This window comes from Tursiops truncatus, chromosome 15 (assembly GCF_011762595.2).
Source record: "Tursiops truncatus isolate mTurTru1 chromosome 15, mTurTru1.mat.Y, whole genome shotgun sequence".
NCBI lineage: Eukaryota > Metazoa > Chordata > Mammalia > Artiodactyla > Delphinidae > Tursiops > Tursiops truncatus.
This window is the reverse complement of record NC_047048.1, coordinates 37,749,111-37,760,916: the sequence shown is the minus strand read 5'-3', so window position 1 is coordinate 37,760,916 and position 11,806 is coordinate 37,749,111. Positions and strand designations below refer to the sequence as shown.

At 66.9% G+C, this 11,806-nt stretch overlaps 1 protein-coding gene across 1 annotated transcript; it reads left to right on the top strand.

Annotated features, from left to right (window-relative positions):
• Positions 1–8,716: 8,716 nt before the first annotated feature.
• Positions 8,717–10,698, top strand: PRR35 (proline rich 35). Its single transcript, XM_033839841.1, is given in 3 exon segments — positions 8,717–9,580; positions 9,582–9,811; positions 10,077–10,698. Coding segments are annotated over 3 exon segments (1,716 nt in total).
• Positions 10,699–11,806: the final 1,108 nt, after the last annotated feature.

The following is an 11,806-nucleotide window of genomic DNA, read 5'->3' as shown; positions in this document are numbered from 1 at the left end:
TGGCAGCCAGGACCAGGCACACAGCCTGCAGCCCCAGCCTGGGCTCCCAGGTTGGAACGGCGGCGGGCCCAGCCTCCTGGCCGAGAGGGGGGCTGGGGTGCAGAGGCCGCTCGGCGGGTGTAAGAGGCCTGTCACAGGCCAGCCTATCGTATGTGAAAGCAATTAAAGCCACCAGCAGTGTTGGCTCCAGGCGGGCCTCGGGCAGCAGGGGAGCTGCCACAACACATCTCCCCTCAGCACCCAGAGACGCCCGCCCTGCTCCACGGCTGCGCGGCCACGCCGGACCTTCTCCCGTGGGGTGGGGGCTGGGCTCCCCCGTCACTACTGGGACGTCCCGGGCAGCCTGAACCCGCGTTCCTCCAGCCCCAGGATGGCCTAGGAAGCGAGTTCAGAGAGGTCTGGCAGGGGTCTCCACAGTGGGGTGGGGGCTGCGTGCTCATCCTGTCGGCTGGCCTGGAGACCCCGGCTCACCCCAGCCAGCGCCCGCTCCCCTGGCACCCCTGCTCCAGCAGGGAGGGGCTGAGGGGAATGGGAGCTGGGGGCCCCCCGCGGTGGGGACGCAGCAGCTCATGGGAGGTGCTGGTGGGGGCTGAGGTGGGGGCCCGGCCGGGGTCAGGGCTTGGGGCGGGGACGGCCACTGTGATGAGGTTCGAAGGAGGGGGAGCCGGCCTGAGGATTGGACTTGGCCTGCTGGGCCTTCGGCCTTCATCGGGTGGCACCTGGACCCAGGCCTGTGCGAGGGGTGGACGAGGGTCGGAAGAGGGCAAGCCGCCTCCACACCGCCCGGCCCCGCTCCCTGCCTCAGTCTCTGACCCTCCGGCCACAGGGGCCCTTCGTCCCGAGCCCACCCCCACTCCCCACAACCCCGGTCCCCTCCCTGTCTCTCCTGGGCCAGATCCCCCCACAACCCCCTTCCTGCCCCTCACCCAGGCCGCCTGGCTGCCCACCCGTTGGCCGCGGTGGCCTTCCTGAGGCGGGTGGTGCTGTGTTCTCACTTGTGAGGCATCCCTGTCAGAAGCACTTAGTGTACAAATTAGCCGCGGCCTCCCGCCTCCTCCGCACGGCTCTGGGCGCTGGGCTGACTCTCCCGCCTGCCCTGGGCGCCCACCCACGACGGAGCAGCAGGTCTGGTCCCGCTGACCACCTCCTCTCCCGGGCTCCTCTCTGGGCCCCCGACCTTGACCTGGACAGGGGTGACCGCAAGGGGTGGGTGTCTGGCGGGATGTCGGGGTCTCCCACTCCAGGCCCAGCACCTGCGTCTGCCCCGACTGGCAGGGTCAGTGTCAAGAACCGTGGGGGACAGACCCAGAGTACGCACAGGCTCTGCAGCCCCCGCCCACCCCGCCCGCTGGCCGGCCTGCCACTCAGGCAGGGAAAATCGCCTGTGACAGGCCCAGGAAGGCTGGGCCCCGGGGGCCGCGGAGGGACTTGCGCAGCTCCTCTTCCAACATATGGTTGCTGCCGGCCCCGGGCGCTGCTCTGCCAGGGCAGCTCGGAAGCTGGGTGGGGGCTCTAGGTTGGGGCTCCGCGGCCTGAGCCATTCCTCCCACTCGCCTGGCCAGGCTGCTCCCTCAGTGATTGGAAAGGCCCCTGCCCCAGCTGGCATGCCTCTCATAGCGGAGAGCTCACTCCCGCTGCAGCCTCTCTTGGTGCCTCCAGAGAGCGTCCAGGAGCCTCTCCATCCCAGGGCCTGAGGCAGATGGAGGATCAGATCCCACCCCACCCCACCTCACCCCAGGGTGGCCGGCTAATCAAGCATGCAGGGAGCGCTGGCCGGGGTGACTTCCAGAGGAGGGAGCTAATTGGGGGAGGGGTGCAGTGAGCAGGTTTGGGACCAGAGGCCTCCTGGGGTCCCCGGTGCCCCGAGCCTCCCAGCCAATGCCCTTTCCCTCAGGGGGGCCCGCTCCACCCCACATCCCTGGACCAGCTTGGGCAGCACCCTCATACACTCCTTGGGGAATATCTGGGCCCTGCATGTGCCCGCCATGGGCCACACTGCCCACCCCTCAGAGGTTTATAGTGGAGTTCCCCAAACCTGCTTGCAGCCCTCTCCACACAGTCAGTCACCCAGCACCATCTCTCTGGCTCTGCTGCTCCCTCACAGACCCGCTGTGAACCTGCTGTGGCTCCCCAGTGCTCTCAGATTCACTGGACTCAGACTGGCACCCAGGGCCCTCAGGTGTGACCCTGCCCCTCTGTGGGTTTTTTGGGTTTTTAAAAATTGTTTATGTGGCTGCACTGGGTCTTAGTTGTAGCATGCAGGATCTAGTTCCCTGACCAGGGCCCCCCTGCGTGGGGAGCTCAGAGTCTTAACCACCGGACCACCAGGGAAGTCCCAACCCTGCCCCTTTGGACCAAGCCGTGGGTCCCTGAGGCCACCTCAGATGGGCAAGGAGAAGGAAGTGCCAAGGACAACTCACACTGGCCTGTGGAGGGGCCCTCAGACACTCTGGGGGCTGCCATGTGTCCCAGAGCTCATCAGCGAGAGGGTGAACATGAGCCGTGGCCATCATCCTGCATGGCACTGACCCCTCCCAGGGGCTCCCAAACCCTGCCTAGAGGCTCTACCACCGTCCCTCTACCCACGGGGCAAGCAGAGGCTGGCCCAGCCCCGACACCTGTCCTGGTGAGGCCGTGTGTGGACACTGAGGGGAGGAGACAGACCTGCCCTGGGCACTGCACCACCGTCCCCCTGCCTTCCCTGGACCCACTGTCTGTCCAGCCCACGTGCCCCTGGCGCACAAGTACCAGCATTAATGGAGGTGACAGGCGGGCAGCCTTGGGCAAGGAGGCAGAGGACGTTAATGGCCACAATGCCTCTGGCTGGGGGCAGAGAGAGGGGCTGCATGTCCCCACCCCACCCTGCACCAGGACAAGCTGAGGAGAGAAGACTGCTCCCTAGGACCCCACTGGTGCCAGAAGCACCCAGAGACCAGGTCTTCCACCATCCAATCTGCGGACAAGGGGACTGATGCCAAGGAGCCTGGGCAGGGGTTTCAGGGCTCAGGTCACATGGGGGACCAAGCCCCAAAGCTCGGGGATCCCTGACACTGCCTCAGGGAGCAGGGGCCACCTCCCTGCGCCCAAGCTTTCCCCAACATGTTGCAGGGTGGGGTCCAGTGGGTGGGTCATGACCTACCACCACGCCCCACTCCTTGGTGGAAAGTGGGACAGGCCCCAGGCACACTGTGCCAGCTGTGAGGGAGCAGATGTGCCTGGGAGTGCCTCAGGCAGACAGCACAGGGGCACAGGGGCTGGCACTGCTGTCCGGCCTCGCCTGGCTGCAGACCGGCAGTCAGTGCACCTGATGGGCTGACCTGACTCGCACCCCCGTGTACAGGCCATTAGGCTGCAGCCATGGCCAAGCTCTCGGGACCCCTGGGGCAAGTTCAGGGCCCACCTGCACCCCTGGCAAGACCCCTCCTGGAAGCCCAGTCGTGCCTCTCAGGTGCTGAGCCCCTTGGAGATGCCGACACCTCTCCTCCCACCCAGACTTCTGGAAAGGCCCATCCACAGAGGCGGCCTCCACGGCTTCTTCTGAGCTGCCTTCCCTGGACTCCTGCTTTTCCCAACATGCTGTGAGGCCTGGCCTCCTCCCCCCTCTCCGGTGCTCCTTGGTCACCTGGCTTCACTGGGCTGTCCCCTCCGCACCCTGAGAGGCCCCTCCCTTCCCTTGGAGGACGGTAACACCCTCCAACCTGCCCGCCCCCTGTGCTGGCAGCATGGCCTCCCCAGACCCTCAGAGGAGTCAGCAGTGCAGGGCCAGGAAGCACAGAGCCGTCCCTGAGACCCCCACCCCCACTGGCTCAGGGTGACCTGTGCCCCCTGCCCTCTCTGGGCAGTGCCCAAGATAGGGGCCTGGGCCCGGCTGAGTATGTCCGGAGTGGGGTCTGTGTGCAGAAGGAGCAGGCCTCCCGGCCCCCACTCTCCACAGGGCTGCTGGCGTGACGACCGCTCAAGCTGTCTCCCGGCCTGGGGCTGCCTGCACGGTCAGCTGGTCAGCTGGGCCAGGCCAGGCGGGCAGAAAGGAAAAGGCTGGTGGGCTCTGCCACCCACAGCAGTCTTCCAGGCCCCCGCTCTGCCCTGTGGACTTTACAGGGAGAAATGGGGTCCCCCAGGTTGTGTCAGAGAAGGTGGCACTAAGCAGTCACCCTCACATCAGTGTCCTTGCACTGGGCACCCCCAGGACATGGCACCCTGCTCCTTACAGATGTCTGTCGTGGCTGACCAGAGCCCCAACAACTGGGCCATAGCCTCTCACCCTCCTGCACAGCTGGGGAAACTGAGGCCAGGTTCACAGGGCCCAGGAGGCACTAGACTCTGGACCTAGTGTTCTCCATCCCACAGACCCCTACTGGATACTCCTTTTTTCTCCAAAGCACCCCAGCCCCCCAAGCTGAGCTTGAGATACCCCAGGAGCCTGTAGCTGAGCCTACAGGGAAGGCCAAGTAGACACGGGGACCTCTGTGCCTCCACAGAGTGGGCCTGGGGCAGCACACACCCCTCCGACGGCAGACCCCACCCCATGCCTGAGATGGCACACTGCTCATCTCTGGGTTAAGTCACCTTCCCCTGAACAAAGGCAAAAATTTCTTGAGAAACGTGACTGGCCTGTCTTGAGTATCTGTGTCCACTTCTGGAATGGTCCTGGCTGATCAGATGAACTTCCGCTAGGACCCAGCTGAGAAGTGGGCTCCCTGTTAAGTCTGGACAGTTTGGGGATCAACATGGAGTCTAGTACCCTGGGAGGTGGGGCTGGGAGCAGCTCTGGCCGTGAGGACATTAGGGGCGGGAGTTTTCTGGTGGGCCCTTTCCCAGGCCCCGCCTCATTCACCCGGGTCCTCCCAGGAGGGACAGCCAGTGGAGAGGAGTCCTGCCAACAGCAGGCAGATGCAGCCCTCCTTGGGTACCTGCCAGGGGAGTGAGGAGTAGGGGCTGGGGGGTGATGCTTCTAGAAAGGGGGAGTGAGTGCATGTGACCCTCTTTCTGAGCCGGTGGCTGTCAGTGGGCAGGACAGAGGTTTGGGGGTGCAGACCCATTCAGCCTCCTGTTTGGAGAAGAGGGAAGGGTACTGCAGGCAAGTCTTGGCCAGAAAAGGAGGCTTGCTCCGCCGTGTGTGCTGGGCTCTGCTGCCGGCTCTCTGCTGCAGCCCTCCCCGAGCTAAGTTCTGTCCCCTCTCGGGCTGGGCTGCAGCCCTCCCCAGGCTGGCTCTGTTCTCCAAGGTCCCCCTGTCCCGGGGCTCAGCCCAGGGGCCCTGGCTCAGGCGGAGGGGCTGTCAGGGGCCAGAGCCCTGCCCTGACGGATGAGTGCTGACGGCCCCACTCCCTGCGTCCTCGGCCGCTGACACCCCATCACACTGCTGCGGGGACCCCGGGAGACCTGGCTGCCTCTGCGCACCCCCGCGGCAGCCTGCAGGCGACGGGGGCGGGGACGGTGCCAGGAGCCCCTCATTCGGCAGCACACCTGCGTCTCCACTCTCGGCTCCGCCGCGACGCTACCCGTCCCTGCCCTGCTCTGGTGGCGCCACTGGTGTCACCGGCCACGGCTCCATCCAGGAGTTGTCGGCGCGGCGGAGACTGCTGAGCGGGTCCCGGGCGCGCGAGGCCGGTGAGTGCGCGGAGGGGGCGACTGTGGGCAGGGAAGTGGGAGAGACGGGGGGGGTGCACCTGAGGTGGCCGGTGGGAGACCGCTTCCGGCGCTCGCGCCCCCACCCCCACCGCGAGCCCGGGTCGGAGGTCGCTGCGCCCCCCGGAGCCCGGCGCCGTGGCGCACGCGCGGCCGCTCCCGCCGCCAACTTCTGTAGGTGCGAGTCGGCGTCGGGGGGACGCGGTCCGTGGCGGAGGCTTCGGGGACTCGCTGCCTAGTGAGTGACCGCAGACCGCGTGGGGGCCGCTCCTCAGTTTCCCAGGCCGGAGTCCGAGTTGCGCCCCGAGAGCTTGTGCGGGTCCCGCGGGGTGCGGGGTCGCGGCAGGCGCCGGGCGGGGAGGGGCGCCGGGCGGGGCGGGAAGTTCCCGCGGGGTCCCGGGGCCACGCGTTGACTTATCGGGGCGCCGCAGGTTCTGCTCCGTCCGGGGCGCAGGTACGGCGGGCACGGGGCGGCGGCGGGTCGGAAGTTTGGGGGCTGCGCGGGGCCCGGCAGGGCGTGAGGGGCGCCGGGGTGGCGGGACGCCAAGCTTGTCGGGGCGCGGGCGGGGCAACCCCAGTCCCCACGTCCCCCACTTAGCGGCGTCCAGGCTCGGCGCACCGGGACCATCAGGGCGCAGCAGCCCCATCCTTGTAGGAGGGCGCCCTCCGGGCTCGGCTGTGGAGGGAAGGGGGGAGGGAGTTGGGGTCTCGACTTCAGCCGAGGAGGAGCCTGGTCACTTCCTCTGCACCACGCCCTGTGGGGTGCTCCCAAGTCCCAAGGGCGCCAGCCGGGATGGGTGAGCTATAATCAATCCCCTGGTGGCTGGTGGTGGCTCCAAGCACTGGGTGCCCCCTCTCCCACCCTGGGGTGAGGCCTCCTGCGCCTGGCCTGCCACCAGTTCTGCCCCAGACAGGGAAAGGTTAGTGGGACCAGGTGTATGCGCAGGCACACTGCGGGTGCAGGCCGCCCTGGGCACACGCACCCAGTCACGGGTTGGGACACATGTGCGAATGAATGTGCCTTTGGGGGTGTGTGCTGCTGTCTGGGGGTGTCTTCTGCTTGTGCACAAGCACGCTGGGCAGGTGCCAGGTGTTCTCTGGGCCCCTGTGGGGTCAGCAGGTGCTGAGATGGCTCCCAACCAAGCCCCCCCCACCCCAAGCCAGATGACTGATCTGAAGCGGGAGCACAGGAGGGGCCCCTCGCCCCCTTAGTCCAGAGGCCTAGGAGGAGCCCCCCCAGTTCAGGGGTCTGGCTGGGAAGTGGGGTGGGTGGTGGCACGAGGCAGCACAGCTGTGTGGCTCCCAGGGCTGGGTGATCGATGGCCCCAGCACAGCCGCCTCCATCTCCAGAGCACACACACCCATTTGTCATCTGTATCTTGGGGGGGTGGGGGGCAGGGATGGGGCCTGCCTCTGCACCCACCACCAAGTCCAGGGAGTGTCTGCAGCCCCTAAGGGAGCCCCAGTTCCTCTCCTGGGCACAGCCGCCTCCTCCCAACCATGCACTCCTCTTGGAGCCCTGTCCCCTCCCCGATGTGGACATCCCTGCACAAGCTAGTCACTTAGCCTCTGCTCACCCTGCCCTCCACACTCTAGCCATGGCCATGCCAACCCCACCTCCACAGGGCCCATCTGGACAGGCAGCCCTCGCCACCCCTGTGGCTGTTTCCATAATGGGGGTGCCCATCCAGTGTTTGGGGGCAGCAGACATGACTGCCTGCCATGTACAGAGCCCGAAGGCCAGTGGGGAGGACGGCCTGCTCCCAAAGGCTGCCCAGCTACCCCAGCCCTGCCCTGCTCAGTGCCCTGGCCGTCCCTGAACCCCGGGAGCAGGGCAAGTGTACATGTGTCTACATCCGTGAGTGACTGTGACCCTGTGTGTCCTCGGGTGTGCGTGTGTGTGTGTGCATGCGCCCTGTGCCTGTTCACACCCCGGCCGTGCCGAGTGCATTCATGTGTACAGTGACCCCGTCCACTCTGAGTGGAGTGTGAGCCTCGTGTGCCTGGGCCCCTTGCATTTTGGTGGCCGCCCTGCTCTCTATTCCGAGTCAGCCCAGCCGTGCAGAGGTGGTCCCTCCAGGCGCTGAGTGAGGAGGGCTCAGCGGGAGCTGTACGCTTGTGTGCACACACTCGCTGAGCACCCGGCTGAGGCGCACACTGGGGCGGTGGACAGCCCAGGTGGCAGCCCAGATGGAGTGCAGAGCGGCTTCTGAGCAAGCGTGCGGGGGCATGGGGAGAGGAGGGTCTTGGCCAAGCTCGGCCGCTGCAGGCTCGGCTGCCGACCTGCCGGCAGCCACCCAGATGGAGCCAGGCTGAGCAGGTGGCTGTGCCGTGAGGCCATGCTGGACATCCACGCCCCCCAGCCTGGCCTGGCCCATGCAAGGCTGGCCCCCTCAGAGACCACAGTGCCCACCCGACGCCCTGCAGAGCAGGGACACTGTGTAAACAGGCGCTCAGAACCTCTGCTGGTTTCTCATCTCACGGCTCTTATCCTGGCTTTCCCGCGGGCAGGAAAGTCTCTGGAGGGCTTAAGACAAGGAAGGGCCGTGTCCCCAGGAGTGAGTCTGGTCATACTTGGCTTCCTCCAGTCACTCACCCAGTGCCCGTGGGGTAGACGGAGACCCGGGCTCTGCTGGTGTGGGGGAGATGGGCGTGGATGGAATCACACCAGAAATGGGCCTGCTGGGGACTGGCCAGGCCTGAGGGGAGAGATGCGTGTAGGGTCAACCAATAAAGTACAGGACTTAAGCTTTAATTTCGGATGAACAACAAATAATTTTTTTAGTGCACATTCCAAATATTGGCTAGGTCATACTCATACTAAAAAAGTATTTCCCGTTTACCCGAGTCCCATTTACCTGGGCATCCTGCATTTTTTCTGCCGTGTGTCTGCTGACCCTACAGAGAGTGAGGCAGGGAGGCCACTTCTGCTGGCAGAGGCCAGGGAGGGGGAGGGGGCGGGTGCCGGTGCCTGGATGCTTAGCCTTGAGCTGTGACGGAGGGGAGGGGGCATCGGCCGGGGCGGCTGGCAATGACCGAGGCCCTGTCCGCAGGTGGCCATGGGGCCGGGGCTTGCCCGTTAGCAGCTGCCATGTCCGGAGAGGCAGGCTCATGCCGCCTGGGCCCCGGGGCACGGGCCCGGGCGAGGAAGCCTAAGAAGCCACACTATATCCCACGGCCCTGGGGCAAACCCTACAACTACAAGTGCTTCCAGTGCCCTTTCACCTGCCTGGAGAAGTCCCACCTCTACAACCACATGAAGTACAGCCTCTGTAAGGACTCCCTCTCCCTCCTGCTGGACTCCCCCGACTGGGCCTGCCGCCGGGCATCGGCTGCGTCCCGGCCACGTGCACCCACCCCAGGCCACCCCGCAGATTCCTCGGACCCCATGGACCCCAGCGGCCGGCCCCAAGGAGCGCTGGACGCTCCCGCCACGCCCGACCACATGGTCACCGATGTCCTCTCCCTGCGCCGCTGGGTTGGGGGCCCCAGGCCAGGGGCCGAGGGGTCCCCAGAGACACTGCTCCCTGAGGCCAGGGACTCCCAGAAGGGTGCAAGCCTCGGTGGCCTCCTGGCCGAGTCGTGGAAGCCGGGGAGGGGTGGGGGCCCGAGGAGCACGTCCGGGGTGGACGTGCCTGCCACGGGCCCTGAGAGCAGTGTCCCCTGCTACCCCCCGCCCACCCCCGGGGAGTTCCCTGAGGCCCAGAGCCTCCACCTGTCCCTGCTGGGCGTCAACTACCCTCTCGGCCCGGGCCTCTTTTCCTACCTGGGGCCCTCCCTGGCCGCTGCCGCCCACGTGCCCTTCCTGGCCTCAGCCAGCCCCCTACTGCCCCCGGCCACTGCCTTCCCTGCCCCACAGCCCCCAGAGCGCCCGGCCCTGGTCCCTCGCCTGTACTACCCCCTGCTCCTGGAGCACAGCCTGGGGCTACCGGCAGGCAAGACTGCCCTTGCCAAGCCCTCCGCCCCCCCCCAAAGGGCCCCCCGAGACTCTGGTCCCTGGGCTGCTGAAGTTGCCAGTGCCTGGGCTGGGTGGGCCCTGGCCCCGTGGTGCTCTCAGGGACCCGGGGAAGGAGCGGGGGCTGGAGCGGGCTGCCCAGAGCGACCCCAAGAGGAAGCTGGCCCTGGGAGGCAGGCCAGAAGCCCCACAGGACCCCTGCAGCAGGATGAAATTCAGTTCCCAGAGCAGGTGGGTGTCAGGGGCCCCAGTCGTGGGGGTGTTAGGAGAGGTGGGAAGAGGGCTGGGGGGGAGGGTGGCTGGGCCCCCAGCTGGAGCTCAGTCACCAGGAATAGGGGCTTCAGGCCGCAGAGGGGAGACTGAGACCAGAGAGCCAAACTGTCCTTCCTTCTGGGGTTCCGAGGCCCTAGGCCAGGGCGCCAGGCTGGACAGGGGCGTGAAGGGGGTGGGGCACTGTGTGCGCAGCACAGCCTCCTGACTGGCTTCTGCCCCCCAGCCTGAGGACCGGCCCCTCCGTGATGCTGTGGCCTGAGGACAAGGAGCTAAGTGACCTTGAGAGCCCTGGTCCTGCGGCCCCCCTGCCCCAGCAACCGCTGGGCCTGTTGCTGGGGGGCCCTGGGCACGTGGGCGAGGACCTGACTCGGGCCCTTGGTGACTGTGCCAGGGTGGAACAGCGCCTGGGCCAGTTGGCGCCTGCTGGGGGCCTGGCCCCGCGGCCTCTGCGGGAGCAGCTGGGGAAGATCCGCCGGGAGCTGCTCACCATCCACCAGGCGCTGGAGCGGGCCGTGCGGCCACCTGACACTCCCCTCGACCTCTCTGTGAAACGGGCACCCACCAAGGGGCATGAGGTGCCCCCAGGGCTCTGGGGGCAGCCGGAGCTGGGCCCCATGCTGGTCCGGGGGACCCCCAAGCCACCCGGCATGCTGGCAGCCCAGCCTCTGTCCAGCCACACCACCAAGTGTGAGGCTGACTCCAGTGTCCCTCCACCGGGTCTTCCCCTCCAGGCCCCAGAGGACCCTGTCCTTCCTGGCAGCTGGGGCACCCGTGGTGGGCCTGGGGGCTCCTGGCCCCCTGAGGCTGTCCCTGGCCTGCAGAACCCCACGGGTGCCGAGGTCTGACCACAGCCCCTGCTGCCATCTCTGTCCTTAACAGACAGGGGCCCTTCTCCAACCCCATGCCTGCTGCCTGGCCCCACACCTGCCCCAGCATGCCCGTGGACAGACCCCACCCGCCATGGCCATACCCGTCTCTGGGGCCACACAAGTACAGCAGAGGGTCATGGCTCTTTAGTGATCACAGTTGTGGACATTAAAATGGAAACCACCTTCACACCCCGTCTGGGCCTCCTTCATCCCTCGCTGGTCTAGCGTCACCTTCTGCAGAGATGTCCCCAGACTGAGCGTCAGGGGGGCAGTGTCCAGACCTCCTCTTGTGGACTGGGCCCTCCCTGGGGGGCCGGAGTCTGGGGAGAGAGTGGGGAGCTTTCTATGGGGGGGGGCAGAGTGCGGCGGGGGGAGGCAGGTAGGTGTGCACGGTCTCAGCCCTGGTCAGGCCTGTGTTTCTGCACATGGGCTGTGGGCAGGGACCCCTGGACATGCTTCAGCCCCCATCTGGCAGGACAGGCCTAATGTCAGATTCATGCAGGAGGCCGCTCCCTCTGTGGTTCAACGGTGCCCCCACATTCTGTGGCCCAGGGCTGTTCGCCCAGCGTGGCCTCCGCTGGGCCCCTGCCAGCCCCTGCAGCCACGATAGGCATCGGTGGCCTTCACAGCTCGCTGCCTCCCTCCCAGCGCGACCAGACTTGGCTTTTCCCACAGGCGGGGGTGGGGGGTGGGGGGCAGGCGGGGAGGGGTGCCCGGGGGACCCTCGGACCCAGCGAATCACTTCTGTTCCTGGGAGCTGGCCGCACCTCCACGCCCACCCAGCAATGGCCCCAGGGAGGGCAGTTCCTGCCTGTGCCTGGCTCCCCACGCTGGGCCAGCCGGGCTGGGGCCAGTCGGATCAGGACCTGCGGCCGCCCCATTAACCGCACCGGTAGCAGATAGCATCGCCGCCCGCCCCTCCGCAGTGTCCAGAGCTGGGGTGCAGGCGGTCAGGTAGGGAGTGCTGTGGGTCACAGACACGGCTGACCCCCACCTTCCAGGGGCTTCCTGGAGGGGCTGTGGGCTGAGTCAGGCGGTGTCTGGAGAATCCCCAGGTCCTGAGTCTGAGGGAGACCCACCCCAC